At 36.7% G+C, this 22,599-nt stretch overlaps 1 protein-coding gene across 14 annotated transcripts in view; it reads right to left on the bottom strand.

Moving 5' to 3' along the window:
- LOC105467643 (centrosomal protein 128) overlaps positions 1 to 22,599 on the bottom strand; it is a 458,395-nt gene that overhangs the window by 256,337 nt on the left and 179,459 nt on the right. For all 14 annotated transcript variants that reach the window (XM_071099786.1, XM_071099789.1, XM_071099780.1 and 11 more), the window contains 2 exons: positions 20,997 to 21,056; positions 7,332 to 7,524 (listed from right to left, as the gene is read on the bottom strand). In XM_071099786.1, coding sequence (XP_070955887.1) covers positions 7,332 to 7,524; positions 20,997 to 21,056 — 253 coding nt within the window. The remainder of the gene's footprint in view (positions 1 to 7,331; positions 7,525 to 20,996; positions 21,057 to 22,599) is intronic.

The following is a 22,599-nucleotide window of genomic DNA, read 5'->3' as shown; positions in this document are numbered from 1 at the left end:
TATGCAACATTATAGAAAAGACAGATAGTACTCATTACAATACACCATCAAAGCAGAAACACCCTCCCAGAAATCCGTATCTGTAACAATAAATAGTTAAAATGTACAGTTTCCATCTGCATTTGTTTTAAGGTAGTTCTAATATAAGGCTTAAAAAACCAAACACAGCAAAGATATGCTTTGAATTTAATGAAAGCTACTTAGTAACCTAAAAGCTCAAATCAAATCTATTTTAGCACAAGGAGCTTTACCTTACTCATCTCCCTAAGTGTGCTCATGATTCAAGTTTAAGGAAGAACAGCTTTGCTATACAAATAATCTATAAGATGAAGAAACAAGAAAATCTAAGAATTCACATAATATATTTAACGTTTCTGAATTTTCCAGAATATATTTCAAAATACACACACACACACACACACACACACACACACACACACACACACAGTCTTTCTCCTCAATATTTTGGAAGAGGAAAAATATAAACTTTAAATATTTAAACTCCCCACCCAATCAATACTGGTCTGTTGCCAACTGAATATATTACTGGAAATATTGAAAATCTTTATCTCTAAAATGAGGTTCATCCAATAGAAGTATTATAAATTTTAGGCCCATTACACAAGAGGTGAAAGAGGGAGGGCTCAGAGATATTTACAGTTAACTAAAGAATAATGAATCATAACTTTCCATTGCCCATTTACTGACTAAAGACATGAATGTTGATTTCACATTCAATCACAGTTGACATCTGCACAGATCTGTGTATCAGCATCCGTAGGCATATCATTAATTTAATTCTGGTCCTAGGAATATTTAGCCAATGTAGTTTAATTTCAATCCCTGTTGACCTAGGCTGGATTTCAATTCATAACAGAAAACATATGAGAAACAAAATCACTGTAATGAAATATCTATAAGCAAAAGAAAATAAGAATAAAACATATTTCTTAAAAAATTATGATTTGACTCTAATCGTGGGTATAATTTTTTTAAAACTATTCTTTCTCAATTGGTTGTTAAAAACAATTATAGCCTGGGTGCAGTGGCTCACGCCTGTAATTCCAGCGCTTTGGGAGGCCGAGGCGGGCGGATTGCAAGGTCAGGCGTTCGAAACCAGCCTGGCCAATACGGTGAAACTCCTTCTCTACTAATAATACAAAAATTAGTCAGGCGTGGTGGCGCACGCCTGTAGTCCCAGCTACTTGGGAGGCTGAGGCAGGAGAATTGCTTGAACCCAGGTGGCGGAGATTACAGTCAGCCAAGATCGTGCCACCACACTCCAGCCTGGGCAATAGAGCAAGACTGTCTGAAAAAAAAAAATTATAAAGAAACAAGAAAATAAAAGAAAGGGTAACTTCATGTTAAATAACTGACAAATTTCAATAATGTTTTCAATTTATCAATGAAAATAATAGTTATTTTAATTATCTCTAATGATCTACACCACTGAACTTTTGAACAAGCTGGTCACAATGTAAAAATAAGATGCTAAGGCCAGGTGCACTGATTCATGCCTGTAATCCCAATAACTTGGGAAAACAAAGTCTAGGATTATTTAAGGCCAGGAGTTTGAGACTAGCCTGGGTAACATAGCAAGACCTCATCTCTATAAAAAATTAAAAAATAAAAACATTAGCCAAGCATGGTAGCATCCACCTGTCATCTCAGCTACTCAGAAGTCTGAGATGGTAGGATAGATTGAGCTCAAGAGGTCAAAGCCACAGCAAGCCAAGATGGTGCCACCACACTCCAGCCTGGGTGACAGACCGAGACCCCATTTCAAGCAATCAATCAGATGCTAAGTCCAATTTTTAAAAATTAACCAGAGCACAAATAAATAAATGATATTACATTTAGAAATCATCGCCTATGTTACTTCAGCATGTTTCAATATTACACTCCAATATGGAATAGAAAAAATGGCTTCTCCCTATTTTTGGACTAAAGGACACATCTATGAGTATGATGATTGTAAATTATTTCTTCAATAAGACAAACCTGAAAAACTGTGCGAAACGACTTGCAGAATAAGTAATAGACAACTAAGTGACTGGGTGACTAGAAAAATAAACCAATATATAAATAACGTATAAGCACAACATAAAGTATACAATCCTAAGTCTAAACTACGTGTTAGAAAAGAGGTCTACAGTTCGACAGTCCCTCCATCATTTCTGTCCCACAAATAAATTATAAGAAATTACCCTCTGTTAACAGCAATTGGCCACCAGCTGTAGACGTAGCATAGAAATTCAGAGGATGAGCAGGGAAAAGCAGCTTAAAAGCTGAAAAATCAGCTTAAAAGTTTCTCAGAACACTGAGAATGATGAAACCAAAAGAATAAACCATTAAAAGGTTGGTAACACCATTGAAAAATCTAAAATCTATCAAATTACATTAAAATTAGATTTTTAGATAGAAAAAATCTAAGTCATACAGTTGTCTCCTCCCTTATCCACGGTTTCAATTTGGTTTCAATCACTGCCTGTCAACTGCAGCCCGAAAAGAGGAAAGTACAGGACAATAAGACATCTAGCGACAGAGAGAGAGAGATCACATTCACATAGCTTTTATTATACTATACTGTTATAATTGTTCTATTTTATTATTACTGTTAATGTTTTATTGTTTCTAATTTATAAATTAAGTTTTATCATGGGTATGTATGTATAGGAAAAAGCAGTGCATATAGGAATTATATAGGGATTGGTACTATCTGCAGTTTCAGGCATACACTAGGGTGCCTAAGTCCCCACACATAAGGGGAGTCTACTGCATCTCTTTATGTAGTAAAATAACTCATGCTCACAGCCATGTATACGGCCAGAATAATCAGTGCATAGTGTGCCAGATTCGTCACTAAGGTGGCTCCAATGCTTTGGATATCCATCATATGACAAGTTTTATGCTTCGGAAGCAGGTTGCCAAAAATACAGATTTGCCAATCTGGCTTAAACCACTCCTAAGACATTACCAACACAGGTCATGCCAAAGTTTTACATTGTAAATCCAGTGGCTACTTCTCATCCCTTCTCTCCTTTTCTCCAAATACTCATCCTTTCTTTGAGGATATACAAGGGATAGGGAAATAATATATCTTTCCTCCACTGCCTACTTCTAGGCTATGTATATGTTCATCCTTTCTTTGAGCTTACATAAGGCAAAGATCAATTAGACTCAATTACAGATGCTGAGAAGCTAACCGTCAAAATAAGAAAACCACTACAAAAATTATTGTGATAAGTGAATCTGCCAAATATACTAGCATATTCAAAACACTAAAAGGATATTAAAACAAGAAATCCCTAACTCTTTTGCCCTTGTTCTTTCCAAGATTCACTTCTCTACCTTTCCTTTTTTTAATTTTATTTACTGTGTGTGTGTGTGTGTGTGTGTGTGTGTGTGATGGAGTCTCGCTCTGTTGCCCAGGCTGGAGTGCAGTGGTACGATCTCGGCTCACTGCAAGCTCCGCCTCCCGGGTTCACGCCATTCTTCTGCCTCAGCCTCCGGAGTAGCTGAGACTACAGGCGCCCGCCACCACGCTCGGCTAATTTTTTTTTTAGTATTTTTAGTAGAGACAGGGTTTCACCGTGTTAGCCAGCATGGTCTCGATCTCCTGACCTCGTGATCCGCCCGCCTTGGCCTCCCAAAGTGCTGGGATTACAGGCGTGAGCTGCCGCGTCCCGCCTCTACCTTTACTTTGGACCTCATCCACTCATACCTTCTGGGATCCTGCTATCCCAGTTAAACTTCCACCTGTTCAGCCTCTCCCATTAACAGCCCCTTCTACTGAACATATATAATCAGGCTCAAGCTTTTCTATGATTAGTAGTACATAGAGAATCATACTCTAAAAGTTATAGTCATTCTACTCTTAAAGACTGAGACTGTTTTAGACACACACACAGTTTTAATATTCTTTTTTTTATATATATATTTAGGTATTTTGAATTTTTTTCACGTGTTATACTAGAGAGTTAACTCATAGTACACAATGGGGCTAGAATTAATACTAACAATGTTATTGTGTCCCTAAATGAATGAGGAAGCTCTTAGAGAATACTGTCACGAAATGAATAAAATATAAATTATTTAAACATTGCTACCATAAAATGTAATACATAACTGAAATATTAGAAAAGACAAATACTGTTATCTAATTCCAGAGTGTCATAAACAATATGTAAACAACTCTAATTAAATTACTTAATCAACCTCTGCCAAATATTTGCTGATTTTTATTTTGGTTAAGCAGAGTTTAATAAGTATCCAATAAATTTCAAAACAGGGAAAAATAAATAAATTTGGTCCAATGGCAAGATATCATCTCTTTCTAAATCTAAACTTTGGGGAAAAACTATGCTTTCTTTCACAACAGTGATTTTTTTTTTTTCACTAAATGTTAATATTATGGCTCCCCTATTAACTGCGCTCCTTTAGTGTTTTCATTAATTCCCTTATTCATTCAGTTGTGCAACACATCTTTTACATGTCTACTGTGCACCAGGTTCTTTCTAGGCACTGAGATACAGCATTTAGCAAAACATTAAAAAATCACTGCCTTCATAGAAACTCTATGCTAGGTGATACATATTAGAAAACACATTTCTCAACTGTGTGCCTGTCAGAAATTCATTGAGACAAGAAATAAAGTATTTTGGGCCAGGACAGGCCACACTCACAGCCATTACAAGGGTGAAACTTCAAACTAGTTAAATGTATACACACACACACACACACACAGAGAGAGAGATTCGTATCTGTGTCTGTATACAGATATAGATAGATAGACAAACAGACCCATAGAAATGATGTATATTTCTTACACTGCCTACTTTTTGGCTAAGACACAGGTGTTAAGCAAAAATAATCTGGGCATTCGTTCTCTGCTGCAAAGGCATTATTTTCTGAAGAGCTGGAAGACCATTTTCTTTCTTCTTCATCCTCTTACCTGTAGTACTTTCCCTTTTATAACTATTCAGAAAAGATAACTCCCTAACAAAGAAACTTTGACAATGGCTTATTTCACCCTTAGATGTGCATTCTAACAAATGACACATGACAGCAAGGGACAGATTCAGGAAGATTTCGTACAGTACATGCTGCTGGGAATGACTATTTTCTATACATTGTACTTACAGCATGAGGACAGTGAGGAATTGGTGAAGATCCCACCTAATAAAACAAAGCCAAAAGAGTATAGCACCTACCCCAAATGGAAATAGTAAGTAAATCAAATTTCATCTTTAAGGTAAAGGAATTTCAGGCCATGTCAATTTCTGATTATTCCAAGAAGGAAAGCTATGTACACATAATAGCCAAAACCACAACCACCCAGTGCCTGGAAAGCAAGATCCATCACCTGTTTAAAAAAGAGGCACTATTTCAGTTTCAGGAAAAAATAAGAAAATCGCGTTCTATATTTGTTCATATTCACTAGCATTGTGTACACTAAGAATACAACTACACTGTAGAAATGCCTCTCCTTCTGAAAACTTTTGAAAAATTCCTTTCAATTTCCACATAAATTTTAAGTTTTAGTAAACCTGATAGTTTCAACATATTCTTATGTTATACCTAAATCCTCCCAGCTGAAGTTTACAGCTCTTTACTCTTGTCTTTGTTACCTCTTATAACTGAAGAATTTCTCAGTGAATAATTACTAAACTTCTAAGAGGTTCCTGACATTAACCCCTTAATAAATTTCCTCTCCTACAGGAATCTCCAAATTCCAAATTTCCAGACTTACAGGCCCAGAATACCCCAAAAGTGTGTGACAACTCAGATCTATGAATATAGCAGCAATCAGTGGTGGAAACTCCTTGTCCCAGGGCCTCAGTTAACCTGGCAAATGTCACTTACTATGACGTTAAATCGAACTAAAAATATTAACTCTGAGATGGCATTAATTCTAGCCAATAGAAGGTGTATCTGTCATATTTCACTTATAGATAGGTAACTTTGTTCTAGTTAATAGATAAGTTTCTAAGATGGTAAAGAGAATCACCTATAAATTTGTATTAACAATTAACTTTGATGTCTCAGAAATATCTAAACTTAATCACTGCTGCCTTTTACCTTCTCTATGTGTACCACTGTAAAAAAATATGTTTAAAACACCAGGCAGATAAATTCTGCAGAAAATCTCTCTTCCTCTCTTCCTTATGGAAATCCTGCTTTGTTTTTAAGATCAAAATAAAGTGACATGCCCTACAAAAATGTCCCCACAGGGACCCCAGCAGAAGTAATCAAAACTCTTTTTACCAAGAGCATGTTGCTTATATTTCTAGTAATTAACTTGTTTATAAGTCCTCAACTTTAACAGTATTTGCTTGATAGCAGACTAAAATGTTCATTGCATCCAAATCCACCAGGCAGTACTATTACAATATTTTTCACATACCAGGCAAAAGATTAAAATATCTCTTGTGACAAAAGTTTGGGCCTTCATAATACTTTTTTTTTCTTACAGTTTTGATTTTAAGAATTAGGTAAAAATGCATGCCCTCTTTTTCTCCCACCAAATCAACTACTTCCTGACTTTCCTCTTACAATGGCAAAACCATTGAGACCTTCGAATCTCCCGTGAGTCCTCTCTCTTCCTCACCTTGGGCTGGTCCTCCACAACGTCTTTTGCATTTGTTGCCTGTTTTCCAATTCCACAACCAAGGTCCTTCTTCAGTCCCTCTTTTCCTTTTATAAAGAACATATCATAGGCCTCTAACTGGACACATTGCCATAACCAATGCTAATAATTCAATAACAGAGTTCCAAAATATGTGAAGCCAAAATCTTCTTCCTTTACTCTACTGCTTCCTCCACTGTGATTACAACCTTCTCATATATTATATAATGTACCTATTTGTAATATTTATGTCTCCACCCAATAAAACATAAGCTAAATAAGGGTAGGCGGTTTGTTTTGTTTTTGTTTTTGTTTTCCGCTTTATTCACTGATATATCCTCTGTACCTAGAATAGTGCATACTTGCAAATGGGCACAAAATATGTATTGAATGAACTGAGGGGTATTTTGCTGAAGTAAATGTAAACTTCAGCATTTTACTAAGACAGAAGCAGTATGTCTTATCAATTAATTCCTGCACACAGCCAGTGAATGCAGGTATCATATACAGAGGAGGAAAGCTGTGGCTGAAGAGTTTTCTCTTCTAATCCCAGAAGTGAAGAAAGATAAGACGACAAAGACAAGAAAAGGAGATGGGCTTGGAAACAGTTCAAACTGAATGCAATAGGAGTCGGTTTTTTCCAATCCTAGGATTAGGATTCCATAAACATAAACAAAGAAAAAGGAAAGAACAACTAACACACCTCTCTTCTCACGGTGTATTTCATCCAAAAGCTGCTCCTGCCTTTCTATCTGTTGGAAGAGACACTGCAGCTCAGATTCCTTGTGTTCAGTCACATTCCTGACTTGTTGTCTGCAGAGCATCAGCTGGTGTCGCAGATTTTTCTCTCTGTTTTCTCTCTCTTTCAGTTCCTCACAGAGCCACTGAAGTTTAGTCTAAAAAACGACATGTATATCTAATGGTTAAAGAAACCCAGAAAAAAGCAGCGTTTCAAACCAGGAGGAAAAAAATAAGTGACGTCACGATAATTTGAACACATACAGATAATTAACTAGGAAATTTTTGCAAAATTTTCAAATACCCATGTTTAATTTGCATAATGGTCTACATCAATCAAAAGCTGGTTCAGAAATTAAGCCATGATATTCGGAGATTTTTATAAAATCCCTTTAGAAAGACAAAGTTTGGCCTATTAAACTTTCAATAATATGATAGGTAATCCTCTGATTTGATATACAGGGCAGCCTAGTATAGGCGTAGGAATTTTAAAAACAAATACAGCCCAGAATAGAACCTACAGACTTTCTATAAAAGAAGTATTCCTTCAGAGAATTTTTTAAAAGAGAAAATTCCTAGCATGACTTCTAAAAATGCATATCCCCATTGATCTAGCTAATTAGGTATGAGGAGAGATTTTTTATTGACTAGAAGATATAGAGTTAATGTTTATGCTTCTAAGACACAAGAAAGGTGAATTCTGGCTACTCTTCTTCACAGATCTGGCAACTCTTCTTCACAGATTCTAACCTCACCTATCTTTTTTTCTTTCTCTCTCTCTTTTTTTTTTTTTTTTTTTTTTTTTGAGACATAATCTCACTCCGTCGCCTGGGATAGAGTGCAGTGGCACTCTATTTATATTTCTAAATATTGTCCTGTGGCCATACAGCAAATGAAGAAACATTTATTCAAGAAAGTCTAGTTAACCTCATTAAAGTGGCACTTGAGGCATAACTGACTCCCTCCTTCTACCCTCAGTGTGACAAAAGCTCCACTCCTCATTCCAGAAAAACACTGCCAAGAAAACAGGGTTTTCTCTTTCTCCAGTTCACAGTCAAGGTACACCATAGCATACTAGATGGGCAGATCACCAGGATTTTTTTGCAGCTCTGATTTGCATAGGCTAAATTCCTGGCCAAGTGCAGCAAGATGTTGAGAATCCCTTGCTCCCCCAATGTCCCACTGATAGGATGGTTACTCTCTCCAAGCACAGCAGGCTGAGAATACTGGGGTCCCAATTGCCATTTCCCCAGGCCACTTATAATAAAGCTGTACTTATGAATATGCCTGACGAATACAGATTTTTTTTTGAAATCCTCGAGAAAATACTAGCAAACAGAACTCAGCAAGCCATAAAATGAACATCACGATTAATATGGTTTGGCTCTGTGTCTCCACCCAAATCTCATGTCGAATTATAATTTCCAATGTTGGGGGAGGGACCCAGTGGGAGGTGATTGGATCATGGGGGCAGTTTCCCCCTTGCTGTCCTTATGATAGTGAGTTCTCGAGAGATCTGGTTGTTTAAAGGTGTGTAGACTTCATCCTTTGCCCTCTCTCTCTTGCTGCCATGTAAAGACAAGAAATGCTTGCTTCCCTTTCACCCTTCCACCATGACTGTAAGTTTCCTGAGGCCTCCCCAACCAAGCATCCTGCACAGCCTATAGAACTGTGAGTCAATTAAACCTCTTTTCTTTATAAATTACTCAGTCTCAGGTAGTTCTTTATAGCAGAGTGAGAACAAACTAATACAATGATCAAGTGGAAGTTATCCCATGAATGCAAGGTTTAAGAGATTTTAATGTAATAAACCATATTAATAGAACTGGGGACAAATGATATCTTATATAATTATATCAAAAGATACAGAAAAAGCATATAATAAAGTTAAACATTCCTTCATAAAAAAGACACTCAAAAAACTACAAATAGAAGAGAACCTCCTGAATATGATTTTTAAAATTTCTACGGAAAACCCACAACTATTATCATACTTAATAGTAAAAGTCTGAATGCTTTCACACTAAGACCAGAAACAAGAAAAGGATAACAGCTCTCACCACTTCCATCTAACATTGTATTAGAGGGTTATGAAAAGGCAATTATACAAAAAATAAAAAGAAATTAAAAATATCCAGATTGAAAAGGAAGAAGTGAACATATCTCTATTTGCAGGTAACAGGCTTATGTGCAGGAAAATCCTAGTAATTCCATGAAAAAAATCTATTAGAACTAATAAAAGAGTCCAGCATATTGCAATACATAAAATCAATACAAAAATTAATTATATTTCTATATATTAATATTTGCAATGAGCAATCCAAAAATAACATTAAGATAATCATATTTGCAATAGTATCAAAAATGAAGTATTTAGTGATAAACATAAAACTGCAAAACTTATATCTTAAAACTACAAAATGCTTTTTAAAAAACTGAAGACTAAGTGGGAAGATATCCTAGATACATGGATTGAAAGAGAATATTATTAAGATAGCAATACATCCTGCCTAATCTACAGATTTAACAGGATCCCTTTCAGAATCCCATCTGGCTTCTTTAAAGAAATTGATGAGTTGATCCTATGTTTCATATGGGAATTCAAGGCAAATTTCCAAAATAGCCAAAAACAAAAGATATTGGAAAAGAAGAATATAACTGGAAGATTCATACTTATCTATTCCAAAGCTTACTACAGAGCTACAGTAATCAAGATGGTGTGGTATTGGCATAAGGACAGATATACAGACTGAAGGAACAGAAGTGAAAGTCTAAAAATAAACCCTTACATAAATGTCAATTGATTTTCAACAAAAGAGACAAAAAAAATTTAATGGAGAAAAGAATAGTCTCACCAACAAATGGTGCTAAGACAACTAAATATACAAACACAAAAGAATTCATTTGTACCCGCTACTTCACACCATATACAAAAACTAACCCCAAAAGGATCACAGACCTAAATGTGTTTTTTTTTTTTTTTGAGACGGAGTCTCGCTCTGTCGCCCAGCCCAGGCTGGAGTGCAGTGGCGCGATCTCGGCTCACTGCAAGCTCCGCCTCCCGGGTTCACGCCATTCTCCTGCCTCAGCCTCCCGAGTAGCTGGGACTACAGGCGCCCACAGCCGCGCCCGGCTAATTTTTTGTATTTTTAGTAGAGACGGGGTTTCACCGTGGTCTCGATCTCCTGACCTTGTGATCCGCCCGCCTCGGCCTCCCAAAGTGCTGGGATTACAGGCGTGAGCCACCGCGCCCGGCCGAGACCTAAATGTTAAGAGCTGAAACTATAAGATTATTAAAACACAGGCATAAATCGTTGTGACCTTGACTTGGCAGTAATTTCCTAGGTATAACACCAAAAGCAGAAGCCATCAAAGAAAAAAAGCTGATAAATTGAACTTCTTTGAAATTAAAATTCTGCACTTCAAAGGCCACCACCAACAAAGAGAAGAGACAACCTGCTAAGTGGGAGAAAATATTTGCAACTCAATGTCTAATGAGGGAATTATATGTCGGATTCATAAAGAAATCAATAATAAAAAGACAAATGATGCCGTTTATGAAACGTACAGAGGATGTAAATAGATATTTCTCCAACGAAGATATACAAATAGCCAATAAGCACATGAAAAGATGCTGAACATCATTAGCCGTCAGGAAAATGTAAATCAAAACCACAATGAGACTCTACTTCACACCCAGCAGGGTAGCTAATATCAAAAAGACAGATAATAACAATTGTTTGCGTAGATGTGGAGAAACTGCAACTCTGACATACTGCCGGTGGGAATGCACAGCAGTGCAATCGCTTTAGAAAATAATCTGACAGTTACTCTATGGGCTAAACATAGAGGTACCATACAACCCAGCAGTTCTACTCCCAGGTAAAACTCCAAGAGAAATGAAAAACAAATGTCCATGCAAAAACTCGGACAGAAATTACTCATAGCAGCATTATAACAACAGCCAAGAAATTGAAACAATCCAAATTTCCATCAAATGATAGACAGATTTTAAAAATGGAATATATTCAAACAATCAAATATTATTTGGCAATAAAAAACTGAGGTCATGATACATGCTAAAATGGATATATCATAATATAGATGAAACTCGAAAACATTCTGCTAAATTAAATAAGTCAATCACAAAAGACCACATATTATATGATTATATTTATGGCCGGGGGCAATGGCTCACGCCTGTAATCCCAGCACTTTGCGAGGCCGAAGCGGGCAGATTATGAGGTCAGGAGTTCGAGACCAGCCTGACCAACATAGTGAAACCCCGTCTCTATTGAAAACACAAAAATTAGCCAGGCATGGTGGCATATGCCTATAATTCCAGCTACTCAGGAGGCTGAGGCAGGAGAATTGCTTGAACCCAGGAGGCGGAGGTTGCAGTGAGCCAAAATTGCGCCACTGCACTCCAGCCTAGGCAACAGAGCAAGATTCTATCTCAAAAAAAAAAAAAAATTATATTTATTTAAAATGTCCTGAATAGACAAATCTACAGAGACAGAAAGATTAATGGCAGACTAGAACTGGTGGTTGGATTTATAGGTGATGGCTAAGGTGTCCTGATTTTCTACTTGAGGTGATGAAAGTGTTCTCAAATTAAATGTGGTGATGACTGCACAATTCTGTAAATACACTAAAAAGCATTAAATGGTGCATTCTAAATGGATGAATTGTATGATATATGAATTATATCTCAATTAACCTGTTATTTACACACACAAAAAAAGGAAGGGTAGAGAGTAAGTCAAGACAGAAAAACAAAGCTAAAATTATACATCTATGGATAAATGAGACCTGGCTTTAGTACACGCTATGGAATCTATAGGCCTCTGTCTTGTCTGGATGTCACTGGCTAAATGTAGGAAGTCTGAAAATTAAATTGGGCTGTGCACTTCCAGTTATGATTGCAGAAATTTAACAAAGCCTACTTCACTTCTCAATACTCCTTTTGAAACATCCATGCGAATACAGAACAATAAAAAGCTTCCATAGGACAGAAAACCAGGAAACAGGGTCGACTCTTTGCCAGATAAAATAAGTACTTTCTATTATAATTTTCTGCTGAAGCACTAATGGAGAATACAGGAAAAATATGAGATGGTATACCAACATCCTCCTATGACAATCAAGGCAGCAAATTGGGCTATTCTTTAGAAAGTGTTTTCTACGCAGAGTATGAAACACATGCTGAAGGCTGGAAATCAAGAGTTTGTTATAATACTCCAAGCAAGTGAAAATACAAAGGGAAGAACCAAAGTGTACATTTTTGAGATGTGGTAGTTCCTCACATGTTAGGGTTAGAGAGAGAAATCAGTAACGGTCAAGACATATAACCCATAATACCCATGTTTCTAACTTACAAAACTGTGAGACAGGCTTTAGGTGTAACCCTGTGTGCTCTCAGCTGAGGTGGGCACAAAGAGATACACCTTCTCCTTGATGAAAGGAGAGGGAAGAGTAAAAGAAACTTTGTCTTGCAACATGGGTACCAACTCAAGCCACAGTAAAATAAAGCGCAAAGTAGACTCCTAAAATTCCTGACTCCAGGCCCTATCTCCCAGGGAGCATTTCTAAACTCTGCCTAGGCCAGAAAGAAACGTGTCGCCCAGAAGAGAAACACACAAGCCTGGCTGGCTTCACCATCTGCTGACTAGAGAGCCCTTGGATCTTGAATAAACATCAGAAGTAGTCAGACAATAGTCACCATAAGCCTTGGGAGAGACTCAGTACTGTGCTGGCTTCAGATCTGTCCCAGCATAGTCCCAGTGGTTGTGGACGCAGAGGCGCTTGTTTCAAACCTCCTCCAGCTCCAGCCAGTTCAGCACTGAGAGAAACACTGCGTTTGTTTTGAGGGAAAGTAGGGAAGAGAAAAAAAGACTCTACCTGGTAACCCAAGCACTTCGGAGAACAGTATGGAGGTTCCTCAAAAAACTAAAACTAGAGCTACCATACAATCCAGCAATCCCATTGCTAGGTATATACCCCAAAGAAAGGAAATCAGGATAGCAATGTCTGTGCTCCCACATTTGTTGTGACACTAATCACAATGGCCAAGATTTGGATGCAACCTAACTGTCCATTAGCAGACAAATGGATAAAGAAAGTGTGGAAATGTGGTGCATATACACAACGGAGTACTATTCAGCCATACAAAAGAGTGAAATCCTGTCATTTGCAACAACATTTATGGAACTTGAGACACTATGTGAAGTGAGATAAGCCAGGCAAAGAAAGACAAACTTCACAAGTCTCACTCATTTCTGGAAACTAAAGATTAAAACAATTGAACTCATTGAGATAGAAAGTAGAATAATGATGGTTACTAGAGACTGGGAAGGGTAGTGGGAGAGGGAGGCAGTGCATATGGTTAAATGGGTATATATAGAATGAGTAATATCTAGTATTTGATAGCACAACAGGGTGATTATGATGAACAGTAATTTATCATGCATTTTTAAATAATTAAAAGAGTAGAACTGGAATATTTGAAACACATGAGAAACAAGTGCTTAAGGTGATAGATATCCCTTTTATAATGATGTGATCATTATACGTTGCATGCCTATATCAAAATATCAACTTTTAGCAGATAACAAATTAAACAATTTTGGCAAACAAAAGAAATATATAAGCACAGGATAAAATTTAAAACAGACAAACCTGAAGGAATACATTTTAAAAAATGGCAACAAGAACATGGACTCATAAAAGATATGACATTTACAGTTGACCACAGACTCCACAGGAGTGAAAAAGAAGACAGTTTTTCAACCTCCTATCAATAGAAAGACCACCTGTTCTAGGAACAAGTCACTATTAGACAATATAGTAGGCTTTAATCTGGTTGGTATGCACCATAGATGGCAAATGTGAGTAGTTACAAGAGCAAGGTAGAAAACATCAATAAAAGAAGTTGATAGAAAATACAGAAACGTATCTGTTTCTCTGAAATCTACTTTAAGAAAATTAACAGAGCAAGCATAATGATAAAATGCAACACTTTTCCCCCATGTTGGAAATGAATAAAGAATGGAGGGGACTATGTCAAACCATAGTGTAGTTGTCCCTGCTAATGTGGTCAGGTCCATGGTTTTTCTCATTTCCAACTGTTTTCTGCCATATACGAATGAAACTCTACTTTTTTATCAGATCTTCTGATGTTTCCCACACAAAACTTCCATATTGTATTTATGCAATTGTCTGCTTTTTCAAATGTTTGCTACCAATTCAATTTTTAATAACCCACGTGGTCCAAACAAAATGGGTCCCAGCACAATCCTCCAGTAATCTCTTCTAACCCAGTGATTTAATTGCAAATTTAAAAAATCACTTCACATTTCCTTTTCTCCAATGCTTTTCCACCTATTCCATCCTAGTCTTTCACCTTTGTGTAATTACTACCTATGGTCACTGCTACTACAAGAGATGGTAATGGAGAAACAATAAATCTGTTTTGTCCTAACAATAATACTAATGGTTCTGGGGAAAAAACAAAAAAAATAACAACAACAACAACAAAATCCCTAACAAGGTATTAGTCAGATTTGATATGTGTTATGGATTGAATTCTGTCCCCTCCGACTTCATATGTTGAAGTTCTCACCCCAAGTGTGACTGTATTTGGAGATGGGGCCTTTAGGGAGATAATTAAGGTTAAATGAGGTCATAGGAGTGGACTCTATCTGATAGGAATCCTGTCCTTACAAGAAGAAGAGATAGCAGAACACTCTTTCTCTTCCAGCCTCACAGAAGAAAGGTCACATAAGCACACAAAGAGAAGGTGGCCATCTATGAGCCAAGAAGAGAGGTCTCGCCAGAAACCAAACCTGGCACCTTGATCTTGAACTTACAGCCTCCAGAACTGTGAGAAAATAAATTACTGTTTAAGTCATTCACTGTGTGGTATTTCGTTATGGCAGCCTGTAACAGATTAATATAATATGACCTATGGCTTCAGTCTATTCTTATGAGGCCTTTATTCCATTGTCAAACAAAATTAAAAATCAACTATGGTTAGGAATTTTTTATGCATTGAATCTGTATGTAGAATATATTATTAATCCTACAGAATAAAATATCAACCTATGGAAATTTAATCAATCAATAATCAATTATGAGAATCTGTGTTTGTTGGATAAATACCCAACATCTGCATTAAGTATCTTGAGGAAGCAGCTTGGAACACTATATAGAAATAACTTTAACAATTCCCAATAATAATTAGCTGACAAGGCTATTAATCACAGAGCAAAAACCATTCTATTAACCACTCACCGGAGGATTTTACAGATTACATAATAGGATCATTTATTTAACTACATCAACAAGTATTGCTAAATAAACCAAGATAGAGAATGAATTTGTAAATATGTCTGTTTTGCTTTTTTTTTTGAGATGGAGTCTCGCTCTGCCGCCCAGGCTGGAGTGCAATGGCACAATATAGGCTCACTACAACCTTTGCCTCTTAGGTTCAAGCAATTCTCCTGCCTCAGCATCTCAAGTAGCTGGGACTACAGGCTCCGGCTACCACACCTAGCTAATTTTTGTATTTTCAGTAGAGATGGTGGTTTCACTATGTTGGTCAGGCTGGTCTCAAACTCCTAACCTCAGATCATCTGCCCACCTCGGCCTCGCAAAGTGCTGGGATTATAGGTGTGAGCCACCACACCCAGGTAATGGCATTTTTTTAATCCTTCGTAGTTTAGTTGATAGCTTCTGATTAGGTGAAAATATTCATAAGTATCTAGTAAAACTACCAAGATGATCTTTTTAATCTGTGAGACTCTTCTACTGAGTCCTAGGGTAATAATATACTAAAGGCACTAAGAAATGACTCAAAGCTAAAAATCAAGGACCACAGAAAATTTAAATAAAAAGATTATAGCTTATAAAGGTAACAGTAATATTAGGAACCAGAATTTTGCTCCTTTAATTTCTGTGCTTCTTTTCCCAAACCTCTAGAAACAATTTTGAAAGAAAACATTTGTATAAGAACCAGAGATAAAGAGGATGGCAATTTTTTAGAACGTGGTCAGTCATCTAAACAAGAATTAAATTAGAAATGCAAGAGTCAACAAGTCAATACAAGTCAACCTAAAAATATGTAATTTTTTCAGTAATACTTTCTTCACCTTTTAACTAAGTTATAAATATAATCAAGAAAAAAGCAAACTAATCTCCACAGTAGTACATATATTTTTGCTCAATTAACTGAATATATTCCACGTAAATAATCTAAAGAGTATTTCCAACAAATCAGTCAAGATACTGAGTGTAACATTTTCCATTCTATATCAGAAGGATAAACTATTAGATATTTATCCACATCTATCAACAAGAATTAAGTACACTGGGCCTAATACTTCTCACACAATGTTTTAAAAAATCCACATCAATAAAAAGACAATATTTGTAAATGTAAGGTTTATATTCAAGTGTGGATTACACAACCAAGGGAGAAAAATGATGGAACAGAGTTCTGAGGCCAGAGGTCTAAGCCCTTCTCAGTAACTAATTAGCTTTATGTCCTTAGGTAAAACTAAAAACATCTTGGGCCTCAGTTTCTTCAGTCTACAAAACGAGGCAGTCAAACTACATGATCTTTAAAGCTACATCACTTAAACAGTGTGGAAAAGCAAATGTTTGTCAATGCCTAGAATATACAATACTATAAAAAGTGTAACTCTTTGGCATGATATCAAACAACACAATATAAAAAAATCTTCTCCCTAAAATTGGAAGTGTATTTCTTACCCATCTAATCTCCAAGTTTATAGCTATGATCAAATAACACCAGTACTGAGGAATTAATATATTCACTGAAATCTCATGTGCTTGTTATTTATTTTTCTATAATATTTAAGTTGAGGAAGTGCCTCAACTGGGAAAATGTAGCATGCCCAATATAATTACTCTTTTAAAAAATATTTATTGAACATTTAGCCAGGCATTGTGATAAGTGCTAAAGATGTAGTAAGGAACAGGATAAGCACAGATCTTCCCTAGTCACATTTACAGACTAAAGAAACAGAAGCAAATGGGGAATTTCAATACAATGGGGCAAAGGCCAAGAAGAAAAAGTATAGCTTTACACCATCAAAAAAGTATATAAATTCACCTTTTTGTTTCTTAAGGGAATAAATACTGGATCCAGGAATTAAATGTGTTCTTATATGAACACCAATGCACTCAGGATCCTGCCTGATGTGGAAGCACAGCTAATACCAGCTTTTCTTTATTCTCTGTCACAAAACAATAATGTAACGTGGACTCAACAGTGATTCTCTCTAGTAGGTGAATCCATCTTGAGAGTGCTGGCCCGTGCTAGATATGACATGCTGTCCCTACCATCTCCATGTGAATATCTTTAGTACTTCTCACTTCTTGCCATGATGTGAACAAAAACTGTGATCTGTGTCTTTGTCCTTGCTTCTCTTGGGGCCTTCCTGTCCAACTAGAAATTTCTGACTATCAGTCTCCCTGGTAGAAACTCTTTCAATACTGCCACGAATTTGCCTGTCTGGGAGACTACCTGTTCATTTATTCAGATACTAACCCCTGACTGGAGTCTTCTACTTCGGCTAGAAAATCCTGGAAATTTCTTTCTCTATCACCCTAGAATACAACATCTCTCATCACGGGTATGCTGTCAACAAAATCACTCCAGTCTGTCCTTTCCTCTGAATGTCTGAACAATTTTCTTAATTCAGACTCTCACTCTAAGCTTCTTAACTGGTCTCTCTACCTCAAATCTTACCAACTCTAATCTACCTTTTACTTCACTACCAAAATACAAATATAAGCAATGATACTCTATCCTGTTCAAAACTCCTTTGTGATTCTCCATGCAATGTAGATCTGAATCCAGGATCCTCAAAATGGCAAATAATGCTCTACTGGATGAACCTAATCCTAATCCCTCTGGAGCCCCATCCCCTGCCATTCTCCATGTCATATGTTCATATTTTACTATTGCCAAATCATTTGAGCTTTCTTTGCATTCATCAAATTGCTTCTGTTTTGTGCCTTTCCTAGAACTTTGTTCTTTGCATGGTTACTCTTTGCTCTTTACCTGGATGGTTTCAATATTCATCTGGGACATCAGCCTCTGTGGTAGCTTCTGCATACTTCTATTACAGCTCTTACTTATAAGACTGAAATTATCTGCATATATGTCTGTCTTTTCTAAAGACCAAGACAACGTCTTGGTTTTTTTCTGAGATGAAGTCTCGCTCTGTCGCCCAGGCCAGAGTGCAGTGGCGCGATCTTGGCTCACTGCAACCTCTGCCTCCCGGGTTCAAGCAATTCACCTGCCTCAGCCTCCCGAGTAGCTGGGACCGCAGACGCATGCCACCATGGCCAGCTAATTTTTCGTATTTTTAGTAGAGACAGGGGTTCCCCGTGTAAGCTAGGATGGTCTCAATCTCCTGACCTCATGATTCCCTCACCTTGGCCTCCCAAAGTGCTGGAATTACAGGCGTAAGTCACTGTGCCTTGTTCATTTTTTTATGCCCACAGCATGTAACAGCCTCTGAGACATAGTAGTTTCTCAGTAAATTCCATTAAGCTGAAGAAAACATGGCCTTACCATACCTTGTTAGAACTTATTACAAAAACGTACCCCTAATCTATGGAAACTGCTTACCTGGCATTCCTTAATGACCATGTGATGGTTAATACTGAGTGCCAAATTGATTAGACTGAAGGATACAAAGTATTGAGCCTGGGTGTGTCTGTGAGGGTGTTGCCAAAGGAGATTAACATTTGAGTGGATGGGCTGGGAAAGGCAGACCCACCCTAATCTGAGTGGGCACAATCTAATCAGCTACCAGCATGGCTAAAATATAAGCAGGCAGAAAAATATGAAAAGAGAGACTGGTCCAGTCTCCCAGCCTACATTTTTCTCCCGTGCTGGATGCTTCCTGCCCTTGAACACTGGACTCCAAGTTTTTCAGTTTTGTAACTTGGACTGGCTGTCCTTGCTCCTCAGCCTGCAGATGGCCTATTGTGGGACCTTGTGATCGTGTGAGTAAATACTGAATAAACTCCCCTTTATAAAGAGATCTATTCCATTAGTTCCATCCCTCTAGAGAACCCTGACTAATACAGACCATCTCAACCCTCTTCCTTCCTGTAATTTCTTATTACCATTCATTAGCTATTTTACCTGTAAGTATAGTCCAACTCTCAATTGGACTTCATACTTTTATTATGCCACCACTGCCAACAAAGCAATTGTGATGCAAACCCCACCCAATCCTTGTTTTCTAGAATTAATACTAACAGAACAAATTCACTTGGCAGATTTATGAAAACAATTACTGAATGCCCTCAGAGGTCCTACTAACACTGCAAGATGTCAGAATGGACTATCTGAAGAGCAATTCTGCTTTCCATATAGTATTTTGTCCTCTGACTTAGATCTTATCTTCAATACTTATAGAGCTGTCCAGTCGTAGTTCATGGGAATTACAGTATTGTAGCCCATCAATAACTTAAGCCATCTTTCTAGTAAATAGATTCAATTCCCCCTTAGTCAGTTGGTCAGTGTGGTATTTTTTATCACAACCCGTTTACACTGTAGAAGGAACTGTTGTCTCATGCAGTATTAGAACTGGGCTGATCAGAAGTTCAATCCCATTAAAAGATAAGGGAAAACTGCTCACTAGCTCCCAAATTAAAGAGCTATGATTAAGAGTCATCTCTGACTCTCATAATTTAACTGAACTACAGCAGTGAAAGCTTTCTGTTCAGAAATGATAAAGACTTTAACTTGGAAGAAAATTCTAAGTACATTCCTCTTGTTGTCAGAATTGTGAAGTTGAGAAAAAGAAAACGGAGAAATGCAATATTAATGCACAACAGAAGTTTCTGGCCAAAACATTCTGAGGCAGCAAAACATTCTAAATTCCCTAATTCAAGTGGCATAAATATAAATTTGTATTTGTTTCTATCAAAAATGGCTAGAAATGCACAGGTTCATTGTTAAAGTTCAATGTTCAATCACTATACTTTCATTTTCTTGTTAAGAATGCTTTGTTTTAGGAGGCTTCCCTAATGTATAGTTGACCTTCAAAGGTAAACCTCATCTTTCCATCACCTCCCACCCATGTCTTACTCACCAATCTCAGGGCATTATCTGTGGTTACTCAAATATTCTCATCTTCATGTCATTGTTCTATCCATAACGAACTAACTTGAGAACTCCATATTTTTGTAAGGCCAAGTTTAAATATAGCTTTTTTCCAGGAGCTGTCTATGACATGCTGGTAGCATCATACCCTACCTTTTTCCCAGCACAAACAACAGAATTAGTTCTTCCTTCTTCTGTGTTCCCTTGTCAATGTTCACATATATCTATAATCTGGTTCTTAATATTTCAACAGTTTTGCTTTCCTTTATTCTCTCATTCTAGGCCTACATATTTAACTTTTAAATGTTAAAATAAAAAAACATAGAGATTCCCTAAACGGACTGGAGGGATTTCTTCCCCTGCAATTAAGTATTATAGCTTCACATGTTCAGTTACATGACAAAATAAATGGCTAAACCAAATAGGATGGCTTAAAGATCATAAATATTACAATAACTTTAGGATTCAAAGATCAATTACCTTGCTTTCTGCTAACCAGCGATGTGGGTCATAATGTATATCAGGACCAGATGAAAAAACCTACAAAAGAGAAAAGAGTCTATCAGAAATACATTTTTCTCTGACATAAATATATAAATGAAATTCTTCACCACAGCATCCAAAAGTATAGTCCCCCAATTTAAGGATTTGAAAAGAAAAATGTTTGCCCCAAATACTCAACCAGTTCCAAACCAGCATTCATTTACATGCCGCTTTATGTATGTATTCATTTATTTATGTATTGGCAATAAATATTGTTATGGAAAAATCAACTATCAAGTGCTATCATTGCTAGGATCTGTGGAGGCTGATTCTATGGAGCTCCATATGGCAAACAGTTTCAATTAAAGTCAGGTTACTTCATTTTTGTTTGTTTCCTTTCTTCAGCCTTGTTCTGCATAATGTATTTCAAAGAGGGTTATATGTGATTACATGGAAACAATCCTTTCTCTCATTTATCCTTAATTTAATACTAAATTTAACCCTAATTTAATACTAAAAGGGCCATTTTGACTTATCAATGATTGTCAATAGACACAAACTCATCAACACGACTTCAAGCAAACATTGCTTTGTATTTCAAAATAATAACAAAATTCTACAATAATAGTTCACCTATACTAGCTGCTTTGACTTCCTTCATGCCAACTCATTTATAAAATCCCTTGCATCTGGTTTTGTCATATTACTAAACTGTATTCAAAGTTGGCAATGATTTTATAATTGTAAATACAAAAGTTTTTTCTCAATTTGTACTTTTGTTGAACTCCGTGCTACAAATAATATTTTTGAAGACCTCTTTCTCAAATTTGCCTGTTTAAAAATACCTTATCCCTCTACAAAGAGAAGTCTATTGCTATTCTCAAATACCTCCATACCTCCTGAGCTGTGTGAACATTGCTTCTTTGTCAGGAATATCATTAGTTAACTCATTTAGACAAATGCTGAAAGCATACTAAGTGCCTACCACGTACCACATACATGAATATTGTATTCCTATATCCAATTTTCTCTCATCCACCTTTCTATCTAAATCTCACCCAATCTCATATCCTCCCTGCCTTTTCAAGGAAATTTTCCCTAATCACTCGAGTTCACAGTATATTCTTCCTCTTCCAATTCTCTACTACATTGCTGAATATTTGCAAACATCCATTTGTCATTGATTAGAATACACTTTTATTATTTTCTTTCTCATTTATGAATGTCATACATGTCAATTAAATCTTCTGTGGCCTAATAAAAATATTAATGTTTAATATCAAAGTAAAAGATAATTGGATACAATAAGTACAAGTAATGTTCACATTTTATTATTTGCTTTACAGAAATATCTATAGCTTCATGTTTAAGAAGATAGCCTTAACTGGGCGGGTGTGGTAGTTCACGCCTGTAATTCCAGCACTTTGGGAGGCCAAGGCTGGTGGATCACCTGAGGTCAGGAGTTCAAGATCAGCCTGGTCAACATGGTGAAACCCTGTCTCTACTAAAAATACAAAAATTAGCTGGGCGTGGTGGCACATGCCTGTAATCCCAGCTACTCAGAAGGCTGAGGCAGGAAAATTGCTTGAACCCACGACAC

This window comes from Macaca nemestrina, chromosome 7 (assembly GCF_043159975.1).
Source record: "Macaca nemestrina isolate mMacNem1 chromosome 7, mMacNem.hap1, whole genome shotgun sequence".
Classification (NCBI taxonomy): Eukaryota; Metazoa; Chordata; class Mammalia; order Primates; family Cercopithecidae; genus Macaca; species Macaca nemestrina.
Note: the sequence above shows the minus strand (reverse complement) of the source record. Positions and strands in the feature narration are given on the sequence as shown.